The sequence below is a fragment of the Thermobia domestica genome, chromosome 12 (genome assembly GCF_964235325.1).
Source record: "Thermobia domestica chromosome 12, izTheDome1.hap1.1, whole genome shotgun sequence".
In the NCBI taxonomy this organism is placed as follows: domain Eukaryota; kingdom Metazoa; phylum Arthropoda; class Insecta; order Zygentoma; family Lepismatidae; genus Thermobia; species Thermobia domestica.
In genome coordinates, this window is record NC_137465.1 from 78128391 (window position 1) to 78143781 (window position 15391).

At 34.4% G+C, this 15391-nt stretch overlaps 1 protein-coding gene across 6 annotated transcripts in view; it reads left to right on the forward strand.

Annotated features, from left to right (window-relative positions):
• The window catches only part of LOC145666525 (myotubularin-related protein 10-B), a 607867-nt gene that overhangs the window by 130019 nt on the left and 462457 nt on the right, over positions 1-15391 (forward strand). For all 6 annotated transcript variants that reach the window (XM_081733821.1, XM_081733824.1, XM_081733823.1 and 3 more), the window contains one exon: positions 1299-1423. In XM_081733821.1, the coding sequence (XP_081589947.1) occupies positions 1299-1423 (125 nt within the window). The remainder of the gene's footprint in view (positions 1-1298; positions 1424-15391) is intronic.

Consider the following 15391-nt stretch of genomic DNA (forward strand, 5'->3'; position numbering starts at 1 on the left):
ATTGAACTACAACGCCATTTTGAAGTGAATTTCTTACAACGGAGCAACAAATATTAGAAAATATCCAGATACTAATTGTTATCCAATCGATCCTCGATTCAATGTAAGTAACCTACTGCATCCTGATACACTTGTTAGAGACAGGGCAACGTGTACGTAGTTCAGCCGGTCGCTAACAGATGGCGTTGGAGTGGCGTAGACTCACAAAGGCTTGTTACGCCAGGTGATTTGGTTCGGTTTTTTGGTAGACTTTTAATAATACCTCAGTAATATTGAAAGGTAATTTTGCAAGTGGTAAATAATGAATATCATGTGATGTTATTGCTCCAACTTTTTTGGATACTTGATATTGTTGGAATACGTAATAAAGGTGTTCCTGTATCACCTAAAAATTAATATTGTATAATGTCACTATAAATAAAGGTTTGATGGGGATATCTATTATCAACTTAGGATTGTTAATTCCGCTTCGAAAAGAAAAGTCTAATTGTAATGCTAATGTTGGCAATAATATAACAGATTGAACATGATTACTACATTCATCATATACAATATTTGGTACGGTAAATTTTACATTTTGATAGTTTAGTGATTTCTACGATTAATAAGTGAAGTTTTGCTATATACTTACGATTTTACTTTCCTTAGGTTCTTCATTATTTAAATTATGCCGTACAATATCTAGACTATCAGTAAGATTATAACATGTAATGGTACATGTATTTCACGTAACCCTACAAACCAATCACTTTTTGATATGTGTATATTAGTTTTTAATTGATTAATAAAATGAATACTATATCTATGCCTGAGGCATTCTTGGTGACTAGATGTGTTTTTCGATTTGTAACCTTTGTAAACGATAAATTGTTTTCTGTTTTACAATTAACATTTAAATAGATAAAGAATTCAGGACAGAAGCTGAATTGATTTTTAGTTTGTAAACCAGCCTGTTGTGACTCACACTATCAAAGACATTGACAAAGTCTACGTAAATAATATATAGATTTGTAATTATCTAGGCCATGTTCGAATTGTGCGAGTGAGAGTTTAATAAATTCAATACAAGTTGATACAAAACAGTTTCAAATATTTTTGGCAAATATGCTCAAAATTTAAGTTTTATCGTGGGCAGCATTCTTAGAATACCAAGTACACATATGTCCTTTATTTTCTTATGCATACGCTAGTGTTGATTTATGTGAATCAGTTACCCTTGTGTGTTAGCTTCTAAACTACCTTTTCGTATTTGCTTGTCAATGTGTAATAATTAAGTTATTCTTTTTGTTTTTCTTCAGAACATGCGAGTGTTGACGTTCAGCTTTAAATTTTCGCCTGTAGGTCACGGGAAAACTTTAACAAATGCGCTTTTGCACCACGCGTTTCCACGAAGGCATCAACTGTTATTTGCTTACGATTATAGGTAAGTGAAATCAGTAAACTTGAATACACTATAATATTCTAATTTATACTCTTAGTAAAACGTTTGTACTAGTTTTATATAGAGTTGTGTATAATTTAATCTTTAAATTTATATATTAAGTAATTTTCCATTTTATTCGTTCCGAATCTTTCACTGACAAAACTAAATATAAGATAGCAACCACATTTTGATTAACGACCCAGCCGACTATTCCTTAAGGTATCTATACGGCGAATATTCCTAAATTGATATCTTCGGTGCTTGTAAGGAAGGCTACATGATATGACATGTCTCTTTAGTTACACCTGATCGGTATTTATTTTTATTTACATTGTTTGTAATCTTGTTTAGCTTATTATGTTTTTTACATAGTTAAGTTCTTGTGGGCACTGACAACTTAGGTTGCTCTGAATTCACATTAGGTGCAGTGGGTAGACTTTAAGGAAGTAATTAATTTAAAGCTTTATCCCTACAGAGGATCGAACTGTGGACTTAATAAATGCCAGTGCGATACAACCATTGTCATTAGACCTAAACTCAAGTTCAGCTGGTATTTAGATTTTGGATTATTTAGAAATGGCGTGAATTTTGAAGTGCAATAATAATATCAAAGCTTTTATTTAAAAAAAATCATAAAGCGTAAACAAAAAAGTTTATGTATAGAATAGGGCTTGTATTTTCTTTTATTTTTGTCACAGACTACTCATTAATGAAAGCGAGAAAAATGCGGGTGTCAACAATCCAGCAAAGTCTTTCCGGTAACTTGCGTAATAGACTTCGCTTGATTTGGTCAGTTCTGTCTTTCCGGTGTACATAAACTGTGCATAGAAATGCTCGTAAACCAGAGTTTCCGTCCGACTACTTTGAAGTTCAAATTTTAAATTACTTCGCTGTTTCAGTTGAAAGTACAAACATTGCATGAGAATGCATGATACTCAGCGTAATCAGGATATATCAGAAATTAAAGAATCGGGAAAATTAGTAAAAGCTGTCTCATTCTCAGCTGTTGAGAAATGATTTTGTTGCATTATTTTTATTTCCTTTTATTGTTATAAAATGATGAGGAAGATCTTCCTTATCACACATAGATTTATGGTATTCTAGTTTTCGTTTCGCGCTTTTAATTTTGCTCCTTTAAATTCGTTATCACAATTTTGACATAAATTTGTTGCATTGAAATAACCAGTGTTCTTGTTAGTGATTGTTTTTTTTTAAAGTTTACAAATAATGCATATAAATAGTTGCCTTGTATTTGTTTAAAAGAAACATTGGTAAGAGCCATCTCTCCTCTCTCTTAGCTATCCAATCATTATGTGAATACCCTCCTTCCCCTTCTTTCGCAAGAACTTTTCTACAGATAATCATCTTTGTGTTCAGTTTTTAATAGTTCTAGTTGATAGAACATTTCTTTTACTTTCTCATTGTTTAACTCTTCTGTCCGTGGTTGATAACTTCATTGATAACAAATACATCTGTTGATTATATATATATATATATATATATATATATATATATATATATATATTAGGGATGGCCAATTCCGGAATTTTTACTTTCCGGAATCCGGAAAGTAAAATCGGAAAATTCCGGAATTCGGAAAAATTCCGGAATTCGGAAAAATTCCGGAATTCAGAAAAATTCCGGATTTCGGAAAAAATCCGGAATTCGGAAAAATTATTTTTTCTTTTTGTAATCCTAAGAATTTTGTTCAAATGCAAACGAACAAATTTCCTTTTTATAATCCTAAGAATGTATGATGCAAGTTAAGCTGAAACTTACATTCTAAAGTATACACTACTCAATCTTCCCATGATTAATGAGATGTATTCCAAAAGTACGATGTACTCCTAATATTTAATTTTTGTTTTACTGTGATATTGTCCAGAGGTAAGACATATATCACACTGAGATAAACAACTTGACATAATGAAGATGTTATCATACGTAGTTTTCGAGAAAATCGTGAGAAACGAATTTTTATGAAGTTAAAATATGCGTCGCTTGTTGCCAGTGTGATGCAATTGATAACTTTTATGCTGGAATAGTCTTATTAATATTATTCTTATTCTTGTTATTCTTGTTATTATTATTATTATTATTATTATTATTATTATTATTATTATTAATCGTTTATGTACTGTAAAAGAAAGATATGAACCGTTTTGATATCTTCTAACAGTAATAACAAACTGCTTGTAAATACGCAATGATTATCAAGGACAATGGCATATTAATGTAAGGACTACTCTGCAGACTAGCAATAAACAATAAACAATAACAGATAAACAATAGTTGCAAAAAAAAAAAAGTAACTAACTTGGGCACGTCAGAATGTTCGCGAGAATATAGGGACGCATTGAGACTAGCAAAGAGCGTGGTGTTATTATTACTCAAAGGGCCGTACGATGGAGGCATTAACGTTAATGTTAATGGCACTAATGAGCACTTACTTGCTCTAACGGTTAACCTCATTTTTGAGATGATTCTTAGAAGTGGGCGTGTTGGCATGCAGTTAGAAGACTTATATTCATTATTTAAAAAGCACACGTTATCTGTGGAGTACTAACGATTTGCGTCACTATCGAACACTAACGTAGCACTAGCGACGTTTAAAGTCGAAATTGGAGTCTGACATAAGTGGCTTGTCAACTTCACGAACTTTATATTTTCCTTGAATGCGAGAATTTTGCGCCTGGGAAATTTGCGCCCTACCACAAAAAGAGGGGAAAATGCGCCGGCTATATATTTGCACTGGGATGTTAGCGCCCTACAATTCAACTTATTTTTGTATTGTGTAAAGTAACTTCCACTCACACTTGAACTAGGCTTGCCTCTGATCGTCTCAGTGAGTGACTCCATCCGTTATAATATTCCGAACAAATGAAAAAAAATACAATTTAAGTTCACTAAAGGGCAATCCATACAAACACAATTTTTCATTATACTACAAAATTTACAATAAAAGTATAAATGACTGATATATAATTATTTATTAATATAATGAAAGAGTATAATTTAATCTACAAAAGGCTGTTTGGCTCTAATGAAAGAGTATAAGTTAATCTACAAAAGGCTGTTTGGCTCTACCCAGATATCTCTGTTTACAATCCTTGCGAATTGTTTGGCTTTTCAGGACACAAAATATAGAAAAGAAAATGTAAAGTGAATGTAAAATCAGTTCAGTAATATTATCAAGAAAACTATGTACAGTGTGTTTACTTGCTGGAATTACACTTCAAACACACAATTGCGTTCAGTCGTTCTTTCAGAAAAAATGTTCCGGGGGGCACACTTAGTATTCCGGAGGGGGGTCACTGCTGGTAATATTCTATTTATTATTATATTATAGACGTATTATTTTGGTCTCCTCCGAGGGGGCACTCTGAGAGCTCTGGGGAGGCCAGTGTTCCCCCAAAATCATCTCTGGAAGAAGCAGTGATTGCGTTGATCCGTTGTGTTCTTTTGGCTTATATTGAAGTTTATTCTCCCCTTATATAACCACAATGAAAATAATTCACAAATGGCATGGTTGTGGGTGGAGGATTGTTTATGCTGTAATGTCAGCCCCTCCGAGCAAATGCGTAAGCTCGAATAAGTTCTTTTATTTCGCAGGGCTCAAACTTCCCGGTGGAGGTACACCGCAGGCGCAATTTTCCCTGTTCTTGAGGTAGGGCGCAAATTTCCCAGGCGCAAAATTCTCGACACCGTTCGAATTACCTCGGAAGACTATATCTTTTTCAATACTTTTTTATATTCTTTTACTCGAGATTTCTTCATAGCTTCTTATTAAAATACTTACTAACATATCCTCATTTTATTGTCCTAACCAATCAGTATGGGTATATTGTCAGTAAAATATTTAGATCGAGCCCCTGGTGTGTAACCACAGTATTTTATATCATCCCCCCATTAGAAATCTTGGCTAAACGAACCAATATATGTTGCCAATAAAATAGTTTAGAATGATTGAGCCCCTGGTAAATAACCACAGTATTTCGTGACAGACCCCCCCCCCTTCCTATTACCATATTCTAGCTACGTGCCTGACTCAGCTAATTCTCTACATTCTTTACCAAGCACACATTTTCTAAAGCGGAAAATGCTCTCTAAATACCTAAGCTCATTATTTTCAGCAGATGCACAAATTGGGTAATATTCTATCTACATGAATGTTATATATGTCGATTACTGGAAACCGCTTCTCGCTATCTATTACCATATTTACTATATGATTAACGTTAAAACCGGAAATGGTTGATTTGTACCGCTTCCGGTTTGAATATTACATTCATCAGGGAACTCGATTCTTAAGTATTGACTCTGTACATCATGGCCAAAATTGATTAGTAATCCATCAGATAGTTCTTGAGACTGTTTGTTTCACTGACGGACAGAATGAATATATGGCTATAGAGTTTTGATAAACTAAATTCGTTAATGAGTGATGATGGAACAAATATAAGAAAGGGAACCAAGAGTAGGCCTACCACCGGGAAAATTTTCGAACACAAAATTAGCCATCGAAAACCCACATGTCCTGGGTTAAAATACCATAGATGAAAACTCTACCACTGAGTCATCAATCACCCGCTTATTAGTTTTATTAATTATTATATTAATATAAATTAATGAATGCCTGCTTATGTTAATTATAATTATTGAACAATTACATTGTATACTTCGTAAAGTCAAAAATTATAAATTTGGATTTACTGTACATACAGTGAGCACAGAAAGTGTTCGTACACCTATGCTATTGAAACGAGAATGCCGGCGAAAAAGAAACAGAAAATTTAAGAAGTGTAATAACACACACAATATGAATAATGAAAACTAAGCTTTATGAATATATCAATAAAGAACCACAAAGACAAATTTAATGGTCAGAAAGTAAATAAATTCCGTAGAAAGTGTATAGAGTAGACGCAAAAAGTGATCGTACACCTGACGTACGAATACGAAACAAAGATACCACAACTGAGGTTTACTAGCATTCACCTGAGTATACACCTCTGTATAGCATGACGAGTAACAGAATGAGTTTAGTTGTGAATAGGAGTGAAAAAAACTGCACGGTGGGCTGTCAAAATGGGAAGCAACCGAACAGAAACAAATGAGGAAACAAGAAAAGTAATTATTAAATTGTATAAGAAGGGAAAGTCTTTGAGAAAGATAGCAAACCTTGCAGACAGGCCTCGTTCAACAGTACAAACAATAATTGCGATGTATAATGTTTCTATCACTGTGCGAAACAAACAAACAAACAAACAAACAAACAAACAAACAAAAAATGGAAGGCCAAGAGTGTTGAGTGAACAAGATAAACGTTACATTATTAGGGAAAGAAAAAAGGTTCCAAAATGTAGTGCTGTGCAATTGGCAACGGATCTGGAAACATGCGGTGTTAAAGTATCAGCCAGTACAGTGCGGAATATTTGCAGGGTATCATGGTCGGATAGCCAGGAAAATGTTCTGGGTGAACAAGACAAATCGTATAAAGAGACTAAAGTTTGAAAAAGAGTATAAAGATAAGGGATCAAGCTTCTTTCTGGAATAGGGTCATATTTTCGGACGAAAGTAAATTTAATTTTATCGAGTCCAATGGGAGGCGTATGGTATGGCGCAAGGTGAATCCAGAGATGAATCCTCAAAATCTCGTCCCTAAAGTAAGACACGGAGGAGGGTCCGTGCTCGTCTGGGGTTGTATGAGTGCCTCAGGAGTGGGTCGTCTCCACCTTATCGATGGAGTGATGATCCACAATGTGTATATTAACTTATTAAAGGAAAATCTCCATACTAGTGCGCAGAAGATGGTTCTTGAAAACAATTTATTGTTCAGCAAGACGACGACTCCAAACATACAGCGGAAAATACTCGATTGTGGCTACTCTATAATACCTTGAAACAGCTTCGCACACCTCCCCAATCCCCAGACATGAACCCCATAGGACATCTATGGTCTGTTCTGGAGACAAGAATCAAAAGGCACAGCTTCTCTACTAAAGAAGGCCTGAGAAAAGCTATTCAAGAAGAATGGGACATAATCAGTCCCGAAGCTACAGAACTACGAACTACTACAGGTGAAATCAATGCCACGAAGACTACAGACAATCATTAACGCACAGGGTAATCCCACAAAATATTAAATAACGTAATATACTTTATAAGCATTAATTCAAGCATAAGTGTACGGTGACTTTTTGCGTTTACAAAAAAGGAATTCTCTTTTTTCTTCTGAACAAAACAGTGATTGTGTTTGTTTGGTCTTTCTCTTGTATGTAGAAATAAAATGTATGAATGTGTAGTCTTAATTCTGGTTATATATATATTCTCCACCTCCCGTTCTCATGGTAGCTGTTTTCAATATAAAGTATGCACGGTGTACGAACACTTTCTGCGCTCACTGTAGGTATGTTGACAATAAGCGAATGTTATTAGAATATTTGTTGAGATTTATTTTCCTTCACTGCCTTTCGCCTGGTTAAAAAGTAGTTTGCAGTGCTTTGGAACAGCTGCAGGTGGGAACGCGATAATGTTTGAGACATACCGGCGACTTTTTTGTGTGTGAAAATAAGACCTTTCTCATAAAGCAGTAAATAACTGCAGTAGCAATTGTCTACGTAAGTGATAAAGACATATCCAACTACAAGAAACTAATACAGTGTATATATTCATTATTGTGTTTCTCTTTTAACAGCTACTAGCTAGGGATGGCCAATTCCAGAATTTTTACTTTGCGGAATCCGGAAAGTAAAATCGGAAAAATTCCGGATTTCGGAAAAATTCCGATTTTTTCTAAATTCCGGATTTTTTCCAAATGTCGGAAATTTTCTGAATTCTGGAATTTTTCCGAAATCCGGAATTTTTCCGAATTCCGGAAAGTAAATTTTCCGATTCCGGAAAATATATATATATAATATGGCCTATTCCATTTCAACTCAGGCAAATTTTAAATATCTGTCCAGTGATTCTCTCAGATTTTCATGGAATTTAAATATGTTATATTAGGTACAAAAATAAGGGACCTATTATTTTTTCGTTTTACTCAAAAAAAATTTTTTTGACCAAGTTATGCCCACTTGAAATTTTGGGTCAAATCTCCCGCGCTTTTGGGGGTCGAAATCTTTAAATACACGTATCTCAAGAACTGTTCAAGATATTTTCATTCTGTTTTATTCCTCTGAAAGCTCTACAAAATGAGACTAAATTCAGCTCTGTAAGTCATATACGTACTGAGCTATTATTGCTGAAAGGAAAAAGTAGACCCATTTTGGGGTCAGTATATCTCTAAAACCCCAGCCTTTAAAAAAATCATATTTTCAGGTTAGATTCAACAAGATTCCAACATGCTTCTGTATAAATTACAGAGAGAGTAAATGCTTGGTTCAGATGTTAACGCCTTGTTTGTACAACAATGTTCAATTTTCTCGAGAATCTGAACAGTCACAGAGCAGAATGGTTTTATTTTATTTGTGTACCTAGGTATTACTGACACGTTATCCGTGGTAAAAAGTACTACTATTCTGCAGTGCATTGAACTGAGATGTGCAAGCAATATTCGTGCCATGAAATTTTTGGAGGAACCTGACTATTATAATCGCTAATATACTACAAATGTAAAAAATTATCTTTGCTACTCCTTAACAATTATCTACACACAAATTAATTTTATTTTATTATTTATGTTTTAGGATGATGTCATAATAATAAACTCGTGTTATTTCTTCTTTAAATGAGAGCATTTCGAAGTGTGGCTCAAAAGTCGCAACTCCCAGCCAATCAGAAGATGTGCTTCATTCAATTTTGTAAACTCAGCTCGAAATTGGAATGTACGTTAAGAGTTGTGTGCTGAGGATTGAACACTTACTAGTATTTTTGTATCATTTCGGTAAAGTTCTGTGCACATCATTCTAAAAGTTGGAAAAGAGTGGAAAACTGTGTTTTCTGGTGAAAGATATAACTGCCCAGATTTTCAACATAAACATAAAAATGTAGTGTACTAAAGCACAACATGTAGATTTGTAAAACTGGAAGATTTGTACTTTTTATGGAAAAACTTATTTAAACGTGATGATATATCCAGTGAGACTTAGGTTTGTTTCAACTGTTATCGCCGGTATTAAAACATGTTTGAAATGAGTTCTGACGTCTCCAAACAAACAGAGTATGTTTCCTATGTAAGTGCAAGCACAGCAAATATTTCTACAGAAGAAAGTGATCCTGAATTCAATGTACTTAATGAGGACACAACATTTAACGAAACTGAAGAAGTGATGCAGACTATGAACACGACCATTTCCAGCCTTGGAATGAATGTGACACCACTGAGGACACCTACTGTTGTAAAGCCTGAAAAAAGAGGAGCTTATGTGACCCGAAAACGAAAGCAACTGATAACAGAATTTGAAGCAAAAACAAACTCTAAGTTGGCAGAAATTTATGATGTCCCTGTCCATGAACAAAATTTAAGTGCTCAGCGTGTAGTGTGTGTTAACTGCGAACAGTGGCATAAGAAGATTAATGCTGTCTTTGAAAGATGCGCTCTTACAATGAAAAAGTACGATTGATGACAATTGTACCCAACAAGATAACGAAGACGGAATTGCTGTCCCGGTTTCCTCACGTGACAAAGCACTTAATAGACAGATCCAGAAGAATACAACGAATGCATGGAGTATACCATATTTGTAATCCATATTTAGGTCACCCATTACCTCCAGAAACTGTGGCACTTGTACAAAGTTATTACCTTAGTGACTATGTTGATTGCTCATTACCTTAGTGACGATGTTGATTGCTCTCTTCAGAGCCCCAATGCTAAAGACGTTATAACAGTGAGAGAAAATGGTGAGCGTATTCAAAATGTTAAGCGCTTCTTACCAAGAACAATTAAAGAAATTTATCACAACTTCACAAAAGACCATCCGCATGTATAAATCGGCGTGTCAAAGTTTTACACACTTCGCCCAAAATGGGTTATTCTCCATCCACCAAGAGAAGTATGCGTTTGCATATATTGTGCAAACTTTAAACTCTGTTGTGCAGCGTTAAAAAGTTTCAGCACATCGCTATCTAACGACAAAACTGAAATCAGGCAACAGTTGCAAAATCTGTTGCTGTGCTCACCTCCACGTGAATCTTGCTTCTATGGAGAATGCGAAGATTGTCCGGGAAAGAAGGAATCAATTCAGGGTCTATTGGATTAGTGGAAAAAGATGACGACGAAGAAATTTCATTTGCAGTTTGGGAAGCAGGAAATCTAGTGAAGAAGTCAACAGAAGTACATGTTTTCACTGAAGAAGTAGCAACTTGAACTCTGAAGGCAGTGACTCATCTTCACATCAAAGAAGTACAAAGAAAAGCCATAGCCACAGAGAAGATGGTAGTTAAAGAAGACTCTCATCATCTGATGCTCCATGTAGATTTCGCTGAAAATTGGGCGGCCATAATGAAAGATGAGATTCAAAGCTATCATTGGAGAAATGACCAGGTCACCATATTTACAGGAGTTTCTTACTATGCCAACAACACTAGAAGTTATGCAGTTGTTAGTGATGACCTTACCCATGATTCGGCACATGCTTTACTGGCAACAAAGAAGATAATCTCCTGCACTGAAAATTTAGCTGACATTAAAACTTTCACAATGATATCGGATGGGGCAGCGAGCCATTTTAAATATCGTTATCAACTTCATGAACTCACAAACTTAAACTTCGAAAAAAAAAATGGCTATATTCAGCAACAGGTCACTGAAAATCTGCCTGTGATGGAATAGGCGGAAGAGTAAAGCATATTGCAACGAAGCACAACCTGACATCAGAGCATTTGGAATGCATTCAAAATACAACAGAATTTGCTGCCACTGTTGCAACATATACGAAAGCCATCTCCATTATCCATCTTGCATCCACAGAAGTTCAGAAATTTCGTAATGAAAAAATTGCTCAGTGGGCCAGTGTACGTGCTGTAAAAAACATACGGAAGAGTCCTTTTTTGGTATGTATGTGACAAAAAAGTGTACACTGCCCGCACAGCAGAACATGAGAAAGACGAAATTAATGCAGTTACAACATATATGGCAAGTGTTGTTTCATGTAAAATTCAAGACATCAAAGTTGGCTCATTTTTGGCTATGATTTATGATGATAATTGGTAGGTTGCAAAGGCTAAACAAGTTTATTTTGAACTTCAGGAAGTGCTTGTGCAATTCATGCAGCCCCATGGACCGGCCAAAGGCTATAAGTTTCCAGAGGGGAAAAAACAGCGGGCTCATGAGTGTGCAATACCAGTGGAAAATATTCTCAAGATTCTGTTATCACCACATCCTTTAGGACAGTCAGGAAGACTTCACGGTATAACACAAGAAGAAGAATCTGACGTTCAAAACGCTTTCATCTACAGAGCTAATTTTAGTGCATCTGAAGAACGAAATATGTATAATTTCTCCGGCATAACCACTATTAATAAATGTGTTCTAACATCTGAACCAAGCATTTACTCACTCTGAAATTTATACAGAAGCATGTTGGGATCTTGTTGAATCTAACCTGAAAATATGATTATTTTTTTAAGGGTGGGTTTTTTGAGATATACTGACCCCAAAATGGGTCTATTTTTTCCTTTCAGCAATAATAGCTCAGTACGTATATAACTTACATAGCTAAATTTAGTCTCATTTTGTAGAGCTTTCAGAGGAATAAAACAGAACGAAAATATCTTGAACAGTTCCTAGTATAACATATTTAAATTCCATGAAAATCTGAGAGAATCATTGGGCACCCTCTGCCTGTCTTGAGATGATATATATAACAGGAGTAGCAAATCATACAGAGAAACAACATGAATCGCAACACAAAATCAGCTTATATTTCGTAACAACTTTTAGTCTTGCAAAGTTCTTTCTTTATGGTTTATGTATCTCTTCGATGATGTCCTTTCTGATACCTGGATTTTCTTCTAGTCAATCTTTCTTGTTAACAGATTGCGTCTAATAATACCACATTAGCACATGTTACCCTGTTTACGTCTCTTTGTTTTACTCGAACAATGTATTTCTTTGTATTTTTTTTATTTTTTATTTTAATGCATTGTTACTGTTTATTGAATAGCAAATTATTGCACTTTTCTTTAAATATTTGCGTTCCTTTAAATGTTCCAGATGTTTTGCATTGATATTTGGTCTTTCGACATTGTTTGGAAAGCTTTATGTAACACATTGTAAAGCCCTTTTTGAATAGCTTTACTTTATAAGGCTTACGTTCGTAAAAACTGCAACTTAAATATTTCTGTGCTATTTTACAGTGGCACTCGTATCCTATAACCTCCTATTGATTCAAATACTAGTTTTAGTTATCTCCCTTTTGGGAGATTTATAAAGAAAATTCCAGCCTTATAGCCCAGTGGACTGCTTCACTAAATTTGTTTTAATTGTTTTTGAAAACGTAGATTTGTATAAAATGGTGCGTTCCAATATGGACGAATTCATCTGTTCTAAGTATATTTGTTTTTAGGCAATTTGTGAAATTACTTGGGAGTTAGAGGCTCAGGACATATAAAAAAGATGTAATAATATATAAAAATTGTAAAGAAACTAAATTTTGTCAAAATTTTAAATTATGTACAAATTCACAATTGCACAATTGACGGAGCATGATAGTCTAGGTGTAAAGATGTCCGTCGCTATCTGTTTCAAATACATAAATAGGGTTTAATACACAACAATCATCAAACGTAAAAGCATTATCACTATAACAACTGCTAGATAGTTTTTAATTGTTCATTAACAAGTCATTTAATCTTATTTATTTAATAACACTTTGGTTCAGCTACCACGCAAGTTACTTAAACATACAAGTACAAAGTTTATAGCTTTTGTAAAATTCGTTGATGCCCTTATATATATATATTACCATTATCTTCACGTTCAGTAATTTAGCTTGCTTTATTCTAAAAGTTTTGGAGGCTTCCCGCCTGATGTCAACAAAATTCTTCTTCGCAGTTACAGAGTAGAATCGAATTTTGTAGCCAGCGCAGTTTTGTCTGTTTTCTGTTCTCTGCTAGTGTAGTGTATTCCTTATCGAGTCATGCTGCTTATGTATTTCCGCATGTCCCAATATTTCTTTTGCTGAAATTTTAATGTTATCTCTAATTCTACCCAAGTATACGCAACACAAGTGCATTCTATACCTTCTTAACCTGAAAATGTATTCGACACCTTAATCTGAGATTCACGTCTCGCCTGACTCTCCTCTTAATTTCTTTAAATTAAATTTCTCCTTTCTCAGAAGCTGAATATTGTCATTTTTCAAAGATAACCTGTCATATAATCGCTAGTACCAACTATTGATCAGTGTCACACTCAGCTCCTGTAAACGACCGAATGTCAGTTATGCTAGACTGCCTTCTTATATCTACTAAAACGTGATCAGTATATTTATTTGATTTTATTTATTTTTTTATTATTATATTTTTATTTGATTAGGCCCAAGTATATTCATGCATGTCACAATGTAGGAATTTTGTACTCTTCACGACGTGTCGTTTGCATGTTGTAAAGTTCACAAATCATTGCTTTTCTTATGGACACTTTCGCTCCCTGTTAGTGATTTGAAGATATCATCTTGCCTTCCCCTAATAGAATTGAATTGTCAGTTTTAGGAAAGAAATGAAGAAAAAAACTGTTTGTACTCTACTATACCTCTTATATTATTTCAGTGTTTCGCACTATACGTGAGAGATATAACGTATAACTGACAAACTTCAGTACAAACTTGGTGGGTATTAAATTAATAGTCTATCACTTCTATATTTTTTTCATCAGTTTCTCAACATAGTGGATTTTGGACTTACTCTCCTTAAAACTGAAGATTCAATTTTAATATAGCAATATTGGATCAAATACACGTTCTACTTCTTGTTCAGACTGTCCTTCATCCTTTTCTTCAGTTGGGATATGCATATTTAGAACAATAATACCACACCACCAAGCCTTGCGAGTAATAAAAGAAAGCCTATAATTAACAAATTCAACACGTTTAATTGTTGATACTATTCGTTTGTGAACAAAAACCCTGTTCTTAGTTGGTGGTTCTAACACATTGAGTTTTTAAATACGATTGGAAGCATTGAACAGATGCCCATTATTGGTTTACCACTAGAACAGCGGAGATTCTAATGTGCCTGGAAAGGTGGAGGGTCAGTTTGACCCCTCATTTATTTACTATTGAAAGTTGCTATTTATGATGAAGCGGTATGCACATTTATTTAACAGAATCTTACATAATCTACTCAAGAACACTTAACATATTTTTTTGTCATTCCTAGCTTGATTGTATATTGAGCTAAATTCAAATATACATTTTAATATTTGAATACTACAGATTTTCTGGACCAGGAATATTATCTCTGAGTACGTTTTCGAATAATAGACTCAACCATAGTTCTCACACGTTTTCTCTATTTTTCCAGTGCATTTCCTACAGAGCTTTGTTGCATTCTGCGCAATTTCCCTCGTCTTATTCTATTGCATCTTCCAATCTGGCATTTTTCCTTTGCTTCGACACATCTTGTTTATCAGTAGTTTTGTGTTGCCTTTCTTTTACATCTTGTCACTTTGTCAATTCTTTTGCTAATTACAGGATGTACAGTTTCCTTTTCAGTCTTTTTCCTATATAAAGAAATACTGTTTGCGTTTTTCTTTCCGTCCTGCTAACCTCCACTTCTGGATGCAATGTACTCAAAAGAATAACAATCTTATTTCTCTTGCCTTGATAGACTGTAAAGGTGCATTTCTTTTTAGAGGTCTCCTGTAACATAATATTTGAATGAAACTTAGCCTTGTCTATCTTCACTTTGTCAATAATTTTCCGACGTTTTTTGTCCATAATTTCAACCATTAAAAAAAAATTAAAAAATATCTCAGCCAGTTGATGCGATGTAAAAATATTATCAGTAGTCACATTTCTC